General features: G+C 44.7%; 1 protein-coding gene across 1 annotated transcript in view; it reads right to left on the minus strand.

Moving 5' to 3' along the window:
* dyrk1aa (dual-specificity tyrosine-(Y)-phosphorylation regulated kinase 1A, a) overlaps positions 1-14,487 on the minus strand; it is a 43,034-nt gene that overhangs the window by 11,821 nt on the left and 16,726 nt on the right. Inside the window, 4 exon segments of the mRNA XM_064981883.1 lie at positions 480-627; positions 1,819-2,007; positions 2,347-2,466; positions 4,696-4,892. Coding sequence (XP_064837955.1) covers positions 480-627; positions 1,819-2,007; positions 2,347-2,466; positions 4,696-4,815 — 577 coding nt within the window. The 5' untranslated portion in view covers positions 4,816-4,892.

Genomic DNA, 14,487 nt, shown 5'->3' on the forward strand with positions numbered 1-14,487 from the left:
ATGCTGATGTCCCAGATACTCAACTTGTCTAAAGGCGGCCAGTTTTATTGCTTCTTTAACCAGAACAACAGTTTTCAGCTGCGCTAATATAATTACATAAGGGTTTTATAACGATCAATTAGCCTTTTAAAATGATAAACTTGGATTAGCTAACAACGTGTCAATTGGAAACAGGAGTGACATTTGCTGATAATGGGCCTCAATTTATGGAATATCTACAAAGGCGTACAATCTACAATCTGCCGTTTCTAGCTACAATAGTCATTTACAAGATGAACAATGTATTTCTGATCAATTTGATGCTATTGCTTTTCTTTCAAAAACAAGAACATTTCTAAGTGACCCCAAACTTTTGAACGGTGTGTGTGTGTGTGTGTGTGTATATATATATATATATATATATATATATATATATATATATATATATATATAGAGTGAATGAGAGACATGTATAGGGAAAAAGGAGAATCTGGCTGTACCTATGTAGTACTTCATCTCCATGTCATGTTTGTTCATGAGCTCGAGGAGCCGCACTTCAATCTGGGCTTGATTAAGAAAAGCCTTCTTGTTCTTGATGATCTTAATTGCCACCCACTCCTGCTCTGCACAGTCATATGCCTTCACAACCTGGAGAGAGGCAAGGCCAAACACAAACCATGTAAAAAACAATGAGCCAGGCAGGAACATATGCACTAAACAGGGGGGTGGGGCTCTGATTTATTACAGCCTCTTCAGTCGCGCACACGCACACACACACACGCGCTCTCTACTCGCCTGCGTGTACAGCACACACTTCTGCACGCGCGCACACCTGTCCCATTCATACTTTCCTTGTCAATTCCTTAGCTTATAGCCTACTTTCAGAAAGCCCAAGGTAGGCCTAGTTGTTTTTAAAAATAAGTTAAGGAAAGGATATTTGCTTGTCTGACATACGCTGCTGGCTTTGACTGACAGGTGCTATTCCTTGGTGAGTGAGTACGCTGATTCTCTATATGCATACGGTCATGCAGAAAGTTTTTCAAAGTAGCCTGTCTGGACTACATCTCTTTAATAAGAATCAAACACATGTAAAAGGCCTATTGTCAGTAGCTTAGGCTACATTACTTCTCATTACGGCTTCCTTTCTTTGAAGAACATATGCCAATGCCATCGAATGACCACAGCAGCAGGGTTTGTGGCAGTATGTGAATAATTTGGGGAAAGTGGGAGAAACCCCATCGGAATTTGTTTGAATGGTTTTGTGCATCAGAATAGGATCTGTATTTAATTGTTTTTATATGCAGAAAAGCCAACAGACAAGAACACGGTAGGCATACATTTTTATTTTGACTCCATTAACGTGTCAACATGGACATGTGACAGATCCTCTTTAACCTGGTACTTACATTTATTTTATTAATATGTATTAGTAATAACCTGAATAATAATAATGAAAATGGCGTGATAATAACAAAGTGTAATGGCTTGTTTCAAATAGGTTTCATTAAGAAGCATGTCCATGTAAATAAGTGTACAAACAGAATTGTGACTTAACCCCCAGAATGGTTATGTCGGTGACCATGTACATTGGCCTGGCCAATTACCATAACCTCAAATTCCAAGATCTTTACAGTCCTATCAGCGATTCCGCCACAATGTGTGAGCCTCTGGTTAAATGCTCATGTATAATTTTTGAAAATATACATGTCAGGTCAATTTTAAGGACCATGTCTAGCCCTTTAAAGGCCTGGTGGTGGTTGAAACAATACCAGATGAGTTTCTGCAAAAAGGTAACTTCTCCCCTGGTGGTTGACAATACATGTATGTCATGTGACTCACTTGTCCAAACGAGCCTTTGCCTATCAAGGAGTCGATCTCGTAGCGGTCCATCCATTTCTCCCCATTTTTGACGATGTAGTCGTAGTTGTCGTCATCATAGCCGTCGTTGAAGACCTTCCTCTCTTTCTTGTGACTGGAGTCGTCGCCCTGGACATGTTGGTGTCTCCGCTTCTTTTTTGCATAGTATACCTGCCAACAAAATGGTGGTGTTACTAGATTACCCATGTTACTAGATTACCCACCTCCTATCGGAGCCTGGGAGGTAGTTGCTAAAAGGTAGGCCCTAACCACCACTATGCAGTACAAGCTGAGATTGCATGGGATGTTGTCACTATTCGATTCAAATCTTCAAATGATCAGTGCAGGCCTGATTTTATCTTAATCAGGCTTAACAGATGTGTTATTTACAAAAATTTGAATTTGAGCAGTGTTAATCCTTCCGTGTATGTTTTGTGCGAGCCCTGGCCTTGAGCGACCAGAGTTCCAGATACAGGTGTAGTGTGTGGCGGAGGGAGTGGTGGAACTTACCTCATTGATGCATTTGTAGGTTTTGATCAGGTCAATAGAGAGCTTCCTCAGGGGAGACGAGGACGGGTCGCGAAAGCACTGTGGCATGCGCCTCTGTAACATGACAACATCAGGGGTCACCTTAAAACACAGACGCACCAAACACAGAGAATATCACCGTTTCAGAAACACACACTCACCTGCATCTGTTGTTTATGTGGCAAATGTTGCTATGCATGACATTATTTAAAAAGGACAGAACAGTGTCCCACAGGGATCGATTATTGGTTTGGTTTGTTTTACTATTTACATTAGCAAAATTGGTTTATAAAAAATTCAATGCACTTGTATGCAGATGACTGTGGTGTATGCCATTACCCCCACAGCTGACCAGGCTCTGCATTTCCCTGCAGAAAGCCTTTCTTGAACTGAAGTTGGTACTTAATGCAGGTAAAACCAAGTATAGGTTAAGGTTATTTTTCCAAATCAGGTAAAAATGTATCTGACTCATACGTACTTTGGATGGTGCCCTTATTGTTGTGTCGCCACTTATAAATATTTGGTCATCTGGACTGACAAAAAGCTATCTTTCAAAAATAATGTTGATGGGGTAGTTTAGAAACAGGCACGGTCTTCTGTTAAAGAGAAGGGGGAAAATGGCCGTGTAGCACTCACTTCTGTCATCATGAAGTGATTTGAGAGGCTAGTTAAGAATCATATCACCTCTATCTTACCAGAAACCCTAGACCCACTACAATTTGCATAACGCCCTAACAGATCCACAGATTACGCAATCTCCATTGCACTACACACTTCCCTATCCCGTCTGGACAAGAGGAATACCTAAGTAAGAATGCTGCTCAGCCTTCAACGCCATAGTGCCCGGCAAGCTCATCAATAAACTTGGGTCTGAACCCCGCCCTTTGCAACTGGGTCCTGGTTTTCCTGACGGGCCGACCCCTGGTGGTGAAGTTAAGCTACAACACTTGCGCTACACTGATCAGCAACAGGGGGGTGGCCCAACATCTGTGCCTGCTGAGCCCACTCCTGTACTCCCATGACTTTGTGGCCACGCACGTCTCCAACTCAATCAACAGTGGTAGGACTGATTACCAACAACGAAACAGGCTACAGGTTGGAGGTGAGGGCCCTGGCGAAGTGGTGCCAGGAAAATAAATTCTCCCTCAACAAAATGAAGGAGCTAATCGTGGACTTCAGAAGAAAGCAGAGGGAGCACGCCCCCATCCACATCAGCGAGACGGCAGTGGAGAGGGAGGAAAGCTTCCAAGTTCCTCGGCATCACTGACATTCTGAAATGGTCCAGCTACACAGACAGTGTGGTGAAGAAGGCACAACAGAGCCTCTACAACCTCAGGAGGCTGGAAAAAAGTATTATTGGCCCCTAAGACCCTCACGAACTTCTACAGATGCATGTCCCTAATGTTTGTATACTCAGTGCATATACTGTGTTCTCATCAAGTCTCATCCTATACAACTACTGCTGTACACACCTTTTCTAGTCATATACGGTACATAATGTCCATACACACCATCACGTACACCAAGTTTACCAAACATTACGAACACATGGGAAACTGTAGAGCGTGAAAAACGCAGCAGTGTTGCAGTTCTTGACACAAACCTGTGCACCTGGCACCTACCACCATACCCTGCTCAAAAGGCACACATCTATTGTCTTGCCCATTCACCCTCTGAATGGCACACATACAGTCCATGTCTTATCTCAAGGCTTACAATTCCTTCTTTAACCCGTTTCCTCCCCGTCATCTACACTGATTGAAGTGACAATAATGGATCAAAACCTTCACCTGGTCAGTCTTGGTCATGGAAAGAGCAGGTGTTCTTAATGTTTTGTACACTGTGCTCATATACATTTATATTCCGTACTCAGGTATTACGGCACTGACTCTGCTTAAATAAAGGAGAATTTGATGAGGGGGGCCTGATATCAGAAAAACACAGGGGCAGCTGAAGTCATGGGCGTGTTTGACAGCACCCTGCAGATTATTTTGGTAATAGCCAAGACTGTCGTCAGTAATAAAATCAAGTGAGAAATTACCCCGTTTATTGTTAGTCCACTGTCCTGGACAAGCAGACCATAATGTTGCCTGTACAGTAAGAATAAGCTGTGTTCACGGCGGGTCAGGATATATTTTTAAGTGCCTTTTACTAGGAAAGGCGGACAGCAAGCAGCGTTGTGTAAAGGAAGCCACAGGCCGCAGGGCTTGGGGTTAGCACCACTTTGTGTGCGAGTGTGTTTTGGTGTATGCGTAAGGTTTTGTGTGTGTATTTGTATCAATGTATGTATGAGTGTACTGTATATGGTGTGTGTAGCTGTACCTAGCGTACCTGGCTGGCAATAGACTGCTGCGCCTGCCCGCTGTGGGGCAGAGCCGGCACAGACGGGTCAGTAGTCTGTTGGTGCTGCTCACTGTACTGCTGGTGCAAATGGGGAATGGGAGCAGCCATCAGAAGCCCAGAAGCGTGGAACGAAAACAAGGGAGCAAGCTGGACAGATGAAGGTTTGCATGCTGAAGTCTCTTCTCCTGAAAGAGAGGGACATGTTAGCTTCTGATCGACACACATTCAATAGGTTGTCACAAGGCCCCATTCTCAGTTCTCAGTGTGAACCCTTGCTACTGTGTTCCTTAACATAAATGATACAACTTAAATGATGTAATTGTGGTTTAAAAAAAAAAAAAAAATCACTGTGTTTGTATATCAGAGCAAGTCTTAAATTAAGGATTGCATCAGTGATTATTCCATATACCATCAATCACTTCGCATTTAGCTGTAGCAATTTTGGAAGACTGCATCCGACACATGACCCAAAACGTATACACAAAAACAAGCACCAATGACCTTTCCGACAAGAAAAAAAAAAGCTACAAAAAGGACAATGGCAGAGAGATTTGATGTCTGTACACTACTAGAATATTTCATCACATCCCTGCATGATGGCCAAAACTAAAAAAGCATGGCACCAGATTTGAAGTTAATAATTGATTAGGAAAACCATTACAAAAAGACCCAAAGCAATAGCTTCAACATTATTAATTGGGCAGAATAAAAGCACAACAATGTCAAAGGAAAGCATGCCGTGTAATAAACTGAGACATGAAAATCGGTTGAAAAAGTTATTTAACCCCTCAAATAGCCTTCTCTACACCATCATATTCTCACAGAAATGTGCAGTGTAACTCAAATGTTAGATTTTCCCCAAATGATTAAAATGCACTTATTTATAACAAACACTTCTCTTTAGCACTATGACATACATTAGGCCTTAAAGTAACTCAACTACAGAAGCTGATTAAAGAAAAGCAGATGAAAAGTGCTCCAGGGGAAAAAAGTACAAATTCAGTCCCAAATAGCTAGCTGACCATTGCATTTAAAAATGTCAATGAACTTTGAATGAATGAGGACACATTTTGGGCCTTCTACGAAACCATGACCCTCGGCTGGACTCATGGCCTGTGAGACCTATGACCAACACTTCCCACACTTCCCACACTGCCCCTACTCGGATGGTATCGCGCCGTCCCAACCTTCGCTCTCTCTCCCCCGCTACTCTTTCCTCTTCCATCCTTTCATCTCTTCCCTCTGCTCATACCTTCTCCAACCTTTCTCCTGACTCTGCCTCCTCAACCCTCCTCTCTTCCCTTTCTGCATCCTTTGACTCTCTATGTCCCCTATCCTCCAGGCCGGCTCGGTCCTCCCCTCCCGCTCCGTGGCTCGATGACTCATTGCGAGCTCACAGAACAGAGCTCCGGGCAGCCGAGCGGAAATGGAGGAAAACTCGCCTCCCTGCGGACCTGGCATCCTTTCACTCCCTCCTCTCTACATTTTCCTCCTCTGTCTCTGCTGCTAAAGCCACTTTCTACCACTCTAAATTCCAAGCATCTGCCTCTAACCCTAGGAAGCTCTTTGCCACCTTCTCCTCCCTTCTGAATCCTCCTCCCCCTCCCCCCCTCCTCCCTCTCTGCAGATGACTTCGTCAACCATTTTGAAAAGAAGGTCGACGACATCCGATCCTCGTTTGCTAAGTCAAACGACACCGCTGGTTCTGCTCACACTGCCCTACCCTGTGCTCTGACCTCTTTCTCCCCTCTCTCTCCAGATGAAATGTGACGGCCGGCCGCCCAACAACCTGCCCGCTCGACCCTATCCCCTCCTCTCTCCTCCAGACCATTTCCGGGGACCTTCTCCCTTACCTCACCTCGCTCATCAACTCATCCCTGACCGCCGGCACGTCCCTTCCGTCTTCAAGAGAGCGAGAGTTGCACCCCTTCTGAAGAAACCTACACTCGATCCCTCCGATGTCAACAACTACAGACCAGTATCCCTTCTTTCTTTTCTCTCCAAAACTCTTGAACGTGCCGTCCTTGGCCAGCTCTCCCTCTATCTCTCTCAGAATGACCTTCTTGATCCAAATCAGTCAGGTTTCAAGACTAGTCATTCAACTGAGACTGCTCTTCTCTGCATCACGGAGGCGCTCCGCACTGCTAAAGCTAACTCTCTCTCCTCTGCTCTCATCCTTCTAGACCTATCGGCTGCCTTCGATACTGTGAACCATCAGATCCTCCTCTCCACCCTCTCCGAGTTGGGCATCTCCGGCGCGGCCCACGCTTGGATTGCGTCCTACCTGACAGGTCGCTCCTACCAGGTGGCGTGGCGAGAATCTGTCTCCTCGCCACGCGCTCTCACCACTGGTGTCCCCCAGGGCTCTGTTCTAGGCCCTCTCCTATTCTCGCTATACACCAAGTCACTTGGCTCTGTCATAACCTCACATGGTCTCTCCTATCATTGCTATGCAGACGACACACAATTAATCTTCTCCTTTCCCCCTTCTGATGACCAGGTGGCGAATCGCATCTCTGCATGTCTGGCAGACATATCAGTGTGGATGACGGATCACCACCTCAAGCTGAACCTCGGCAAGACGGAGCTGCTCTTCCTCCCGGGAAGGACTGCCCGTTCCATGACCTCGCCATCACGGTTGACAACTCCATTGTGTCCTCCTCCCAGAGCGCTAAGAACCTTGGCGTGATCCTGGACAACACCCTGTCGTTCTCAACCAACATCATGGCGGTGGCCCGTTCCTGTAGGTTCATGCTCTACAACATCCGCAGAGTACGACCCTGCCTCACACAGGAAGCGGCGCAGGTCCTAATCCAGGCACTTGTCATCTCCCGTCTGGATTACTGCAACTCGCTGTTGGCTGGGCTCCCTGCCTGTGCCATTAAACCCTACAACTCATCCAGAACGCCGCAGCCCGTCTGGTGTTCAACCTTCCCAAGTTCTCTCACGTCACCCCGCTCCTCCGCTCTCTCCACTGGCTTCCAGTTGAAGCTCGCATCCGCTACAAGACCATGGTGCTTGCCTACGGAGCTGTGAGGGGAACGGCACCGCAGTACCTCCAGGCTCTGATCAGGCCCTACACCCAAGCAAGGGCACTGCGTTCATCCACCTCTGGCCTGCTCGCCTCCCTACCATTGAGGAAGTACAGTTCCCGCTCAGCCCAGTCAAAACTGTTCGCTGCTCTGGCCCCCCAATGGTGGAACAAACTCCCTCACGACGCCAGGACAGCGGAGTCAATCACCACCTTCCGGAGACACCTGAAACCCCACCTCTTCAAGGAATACCTAGGATAGGATAAGTAATCCTTCTCACCCCCCCCCTTAATGACTTAGATGCACTATTGTAAAGTGGCTGTTCCACTGGATGTCAGAAGGTGAATTCACCAATTTGTAAGTCGCTCTGGATAAGAGCGTCTGCTAAATGACTTAAATGTAAATGTAAATGTAAGGAAACTTAATATTCCAGGGAATATTCTAAAGTGGTGTGCTCAGCAATAGTTAAGCAATAACAAATGAGAACCCAGGAATTATTGTGTGAATAACTATGGGCTGTTTGAGGGCCTTATTGCTTCTATAAAACGCCTGCCAACATATTACAAATGTTATTATATTGAGTAAATGAATTGTATTCTACCACCATATATTATAGCACGGGCAAAAGCCAGTTGTTAGTTCTGAGATTCTGAAGTTGTTAGCAAAATGGGCTGGTCGTTCATTCTTTTTGAAATGGTTGCCATGCTAAAATCATTGGCATGTCGCTATGCAGACTAGCTTCACAACATGACCAAAAGTATGTAGACACCTGCTCATCGAGCAACTCATTCCAAAATCATGGGCATTAATATGGAGTTGGTCCCACCATTGCTACAATAACAGCCTCCACTCCTCTGGGAAGGCTTTCCACTAGATGTTAGAACATTGCTGCAGGGACTTGCTTCCATTCAGACACAAGAACAAGATTAGTGAGGTCAGGCACTGATGCCGGGCAATTTATCCCAAAGGTGTTTGATGTTGTTTAGGTCATGGCTCTGTGAATGCTAGTCAAGTTATTCCACACCGATATCAACAAACCATTTCTGTATGAACCTCACTTTGTGCATGGGGGCATTGTCATGCGGAAACAGGAAAGGGCCTTCCCCAAACTGTTACCACAACTTTGGAAGCGCAGAATGTCATTGTGTGCTATAGCATTGATTTCCCTTCACTGGAACTAAGGGGCTAGCCCGAAGAATGAAAAACAACCCCAGGCCATTATTCCTCCTCCACTAAACTTTACAGTTGGCACTATGCATTGGGGCAGGTAGCGTTCTCCTGGCATCCACCAAACCCAGATTGGTCCATCGGACTGCCAGATGGTGAAGCGTGATTCATCACTCCAGGGAGAAATGTTTCCACTGCTCCATAGTCCAATGGCGTTGAGCTTTACGTCACTCCAGCCGATGCTTGGCATTGCACGTGGTGATCTTATGCTTCTGTGTGGCTGTTCATCAATGGAAACCCATTTCATGAAGCTCACAACGAACAGTTCTTGGGCTGACGTTGCTTCCAGAGGCAGTTTGGAACTCGGTAGTGAGTGTTGCAACCGAGGACAGACAATTTTACGCGCCAGGCGATTCAGGGTATCATTCTGTGAGCTTGTGTGGCCTACCACTTTGCGGCTGAGCCGTGGTTGCTCCTAGACATATCCACTTCACAATAACAGCAGTTACAGTTGACCGAGGCAGCTCTAGAAGGGCAGAAATTTGACAAACTGACTTGTTGGAAAGGTGGCCTCCTATGACGGTGCCACGGTGTGGCTAAAATAGCCGAATCCACAAATTTGAAGGGGTGTCCACATTCTTTTGTATATTTTGTGTACTTAATCTTTGCTAGCAAGTCAACTAAAGTGAACAATCACATCAAGCAGCTAAAATGACAGCAAACTGTGCACTTTCATTTGTTTTACCTTTGTTTATACTGCCATTTCTTTGGATATATACACACATGATAAGGATCTTGATAAATGAATTTGCTTGGCTCGGAGACGATGTCAGTCTCGTCACGTTCATATGCACTTCTGGGCTTGGTGGGCCAAGATATAAATCGGAGTTTGGGGCCGCGGGCCAAACAAATAAAGTATCTATTTAGAAATTTGAAAGGTAAGCAATAGCTTTTTATGTAAGCAGTCATAAAATCACACTTAATCAAATTGTAGCCATATAACTTCACACCTAAAACCACATTTTATAGAGAGCAATAGTAATGGAGTCTTTTTGTGGGCATAAATACTGAAAATACATCTGTGTAAGTCTGGTAAACACAGGCTTAGGAGATCTTAAGTTTTGTTCTATGAGATCATCTTCATCCGCTAAGCAGTCCTTCTCAAATAGGACCCCTGGGGGGGCTCGGAGCGATGCCTGGGGGGCGCGTGTGACCCCGGGGAACATGCTTTTTTTGCCGCAGGGAGTAGTTTTTTTTTGTACCGAACAAGAGCAGGAGATATGAAGTGCAGATAACAAACCCTTAAGAGACACCATGGAAAAATATTTAACAGGGATGAAAAGAAAGGCGGTGAGAGACTGAGATAGAGACAAACGTAAGTCTCCGAAAGCTAAGACAAGGAAATATGACGAAGCGTATGTAGCACTTGGCTTCACGGTGACTACGTTGGGAGACGAGGAAAGACCGGTATGTTTACTGTGTCTAAAAATATTGGCAGCGGACAGCATGAAGCCAAATAAATTAAGGCGTCACTTAAAGACATTACACCCCAATCACGCTGATAAGCCGCAAGTTTTTCATGAAAACGTTCCGAATATTGCCAACAATCGTTCCGCTTTGTGAATGCTACTTCAGTAAACCAGTGAGCACTTTTAGCATCATATAAAAGGTGGCGTACCATATTGCTCAGTGCAAAAAAAAAAAAAACTCCATAGCAGAGGAGCTGATACTGCCTGCAGCATGGATGACGCAAGTGCTGCAAAAATAACAACTATCCCTCTGTCCAATGACACTGTCGCCAGACGTATAAATTACATTGCTAACGATCTAAAAGAACAGCTGGTAGATAAACTCAAAGAAATGTTTTGCCTTACAGTTCAATGAAGCAACTGAGAGCAACAAGGACTGTTTGTTTATCGCTTATGTACGTTTTGACATGACAAACTCCCTGTGTGAGGATCTACTTGTTTGTAAATATGTCACAGACAGAGCCACAGCTGAAGAGCTATTCAAAATGCTGGACTGCTTCCTGACTGAGAATGGGCTAAAGTCGGAGAACTGCATTGGTGTTTGCAGTGATGGTGCACAGACCATGGCAGGGATGAGAAAAGGACTTCGGGCACTCATCAAGAAGGCCTCACCTAATGCTGAGTGGACACACTGTGTTATACACAGAGAAGCACTGGCATCAAGGCACCTTTCCTCTGAATTAAGTGAGGTTATGACTGACATTGTAGGTGTAGTCAATTTTATAAAGACCAGACCACTAAAAACAAGTCTTTTCTGCTATCTGTGAGGAGATGGGAGCTGAACATCAAGCTGTGCTGTGTCACAGTGAAGCAAGGTGGCTGTCACGAGGAAAAGTCTTGTCCTGAGTTTGAGCTCAGAGAGCAGATAAGAATGTTTTCGGAGCAGGAGCACAAGTATGACCTCGCAGAAAATGTTTGTGATGAGAACTTCCTGGCAAAACTGGCCTACCTGAGTGACATATTTGGAAAGCTAAATTAACTAAATCTACAGCTTCAAGGGAAAGATAAACACCTCCCTCGGGTCACAGACATCAGCTCTTTCACTCGAAAGCTTGCAATGTGGGGCAGGTGACTTGAAGGAGAACCTGCATGAATTTGTTGACACTATTGACTGTGATGCCACCTCAGTGATTCTATATATTAAGGAGCATATTTCATCACTGATGGGATTCTTTAAAAAGTACATAATGAAAACAATTCCCAATATGACTGGGTGAGGGATCCTTTCAATGCACCAGCTCCAACTGGTTTCAGCTCTGCAGAGGAGGACCAGTTCATTGATATGATGTCTGACTTCACATTGTGATGTGAACCTCAGTCACAGACACTGAGTGAATTCTGGCTGAGTGTAGAGAGGCAGTATCCACTCTTAGGGCAGAGGACCATGGGCATTCTTCTTCCTTTTGCAACATCTTATCTTTGTGAGACTGGCTTCACTGCTGTTGCTGCACTGAAGACCAAGTACAGGTCCCAGCTAAACATTGAGCAGGAGCTGAGAGTTGCAGTATCATGCTTCAAACCCCGCTTTGAAAAGCTGTGCTCTGCAAAACGTGCTCATTGTAGCCATTAATCCTGACTTCCTCATTTTTTTATATATTTTTTTAAAATCAGCACAAATTATTTTATTCATTTTTGTTTTATAGGTCAAAGTGTTTCATATATTGTGCTCCTGAGTTAATGTTGCTGATCAATTTGAATGTATTATTATTTATTGATTATATTTTTTCAGTGTCAAATGGTCAAAAAACGTTTCCAAGTTTAAATAAAGATAGATTTTTTTTTTTTTTTACATTTCAGGTAAATTGATGCACTTTAAGTCTTTTCTGTTACAGACTAAAAAACAATGTTAATAAAGTTACTCTTATTTTGTAAGTTGATCTATATTTCTTTATTTTCTTTAATGTTAATAAGGATACAATGTTATGCAGAGGTGTACTTGTAACAATTTTATAGACAAATGGTACCATTTACAGTCGCAGTGAAGAGTTGGGGGAGGGGGAGAAATGTTTACTTCTTCATGGGGGGGTAACAGAAAGTAATTGAGAAGCACTGTGCGAATGTAACATTTAAAAGCATTTATGTAATAATTTATTTTCTATTTTAAATCTAAGCACATGAAAGGCTTCATAAGTTATAAAAGGTCATGTTAATTGACTGTCATCTCATAGAAGATCTAATAAGCCTGTGTTAACCTCAGGCCTTATTTTCAGCATTTATACCAAAAACCTATTCTTTCCCCATTACATTTTCCCTATATGAATTGCTGAACGAACCAGAGGTAACTCATTTATGGTTTCTAGGACTACAAGCTGGCGAGCTCTATGTTCATAAGGATAATAACTATAATATGTTTTTGTTTTATTACCTTTATTTAACCAGGCAAGTCAGTTAAGAACACATTCTTATTTTCAATGACGGCCTAGGAACAGTGGGTTAACTGCCTGTTCAGGGGCAGAACGACAGATTTGTACATTGTCAGCTCGGGGTTTGAACTCACAACCTTCCGGTTACTAGTCCAACGCCTAACCACTAGGCTCTAACCACTAGGCTACCCTCTAACCACTAGGCTACCCTCTAGCCACTAGGCTACCCTCTAGCCACTAGGCTACCCTCTAGCCACTAGGCTACCCTCTAACCACTAGGCTACCCTCTAGCCACTAGGCTACCCTCTAACCACTAGGCCACTAGGCTACCCTCTAACCACTAGCCACTAGGCTACCCTCCCACTAGGCTACCCTCTAACCACTAGGCACCCTCTAACCAGGCTACCCCTAACCACTAGCCACTAGGCTACCCTCTAGCCACTAGGCTACCCCTCTAGCCACTAGGCTACCCTCTAGCCACTAGGCTACCCTCTAGCCACTAGGCTACCCACTAGCCACTAGGCTACCCTAACCACTAGCCACTAGGCTACCCTCTAACCACTAGGCTACCCCTCTAGCCACTAGGCTACCCTCTAGCCACTAGGCTACCCTCTAGCCACTAGGCTAGCCACTAGGCTACCCTCTAGCCACTAGGCTACCCTCTAGCCACTAGGCTACCCTCTAGCCACTAGGCTACCCTCTAGCCACTAGGCTACCCTCTAGCCACTAGGCTACCCTCTAGCCACTAGGCTACCCTCTAGCCACTAGGCTACCCTCTAGCCACTAGGCTACCCTCTAGCCACTAGGCTACCCTCTAGCCACTAGGCTACCCTCTAACCACTAGGCTACCCTTGAATATGGGAAAGGTGTAACAATTTGTATATGCAGCAGTAAGTCATTGTAATGCATTAGCAAGGTATTGGACAGTTCAGGAATATATCAGGGAAGCTCATTAGGGGCCCTAGGCCAGATTTGGTTGGCCCTGGTTTAGGCAAACCAAATACTAGCCTAGTAGCATGGGAAAAATCTGGCTGGGCTGTGGGATATTGATCAATCTAATAGAACTGTTAACAGGCATTTACTGGAAAATGTGAGGATTGTGGTGCTATAACTCCCTGCTATCAACCAATTAGCATCCAGGATGCAAACAACCCATTTTATAATCCAAAATAGCTTTTGAAATGAAATCCTAGCATACCCAGACACCACACAAACTACAAATCACAATCAATGGCCCCTAGTTGCTTTGTAAAGATGAACTGTGACGTTCTTTGTCGTTTTGCACAGAGAGTTGCTCCTTGGCTAGTGGCATGCAGGGTGAAATCAGATCACAAAAAAGCAGCAGCACCTGTCAGCGTCTAAAGTGTCCTACAGCGCAGCGCGACTCGGATTCTGCTCACCCTCAGATCAGGTTTCATCCCAAACAGTACAAACCCAGAGGACACAGCCCAGACAGTCATGCTTTTGTCACACGGTTGCTCTTGATAAGATTCCGGATGGTCTCTCAATTAGCTGGCGAGATTTGCCAGTAAAAGTAAATGGAATGATCAGCAGTCAGTTACACAACAAAATAAAACATTATAAGGCATATTGTAGCGAGTTCTGTGCATGAAGCTAATTTTTTTGTCAGGGTAACTGAAGGTGCGGTGGTATCTTTGATCATGCTTGGTGAAATCAAAAGACGAGAGG

The sequence above is a fragment of the Oncorhynchus masou genome, chromosome 12 (genome assembly GCF_036934945.1).
Source record: "Oncorhynchus masou masou isolate Uvic2021 chromosome 12, UVic_Omas_1.1, whole genome shotgun sequence".
NCBI classification, from domain to species: Eukaryota; Metazoa; Chordata; class Actinopteri; order Salmoniformes; family Salmonidae; genus Oncorhynchus; species Oncorhynchus masou.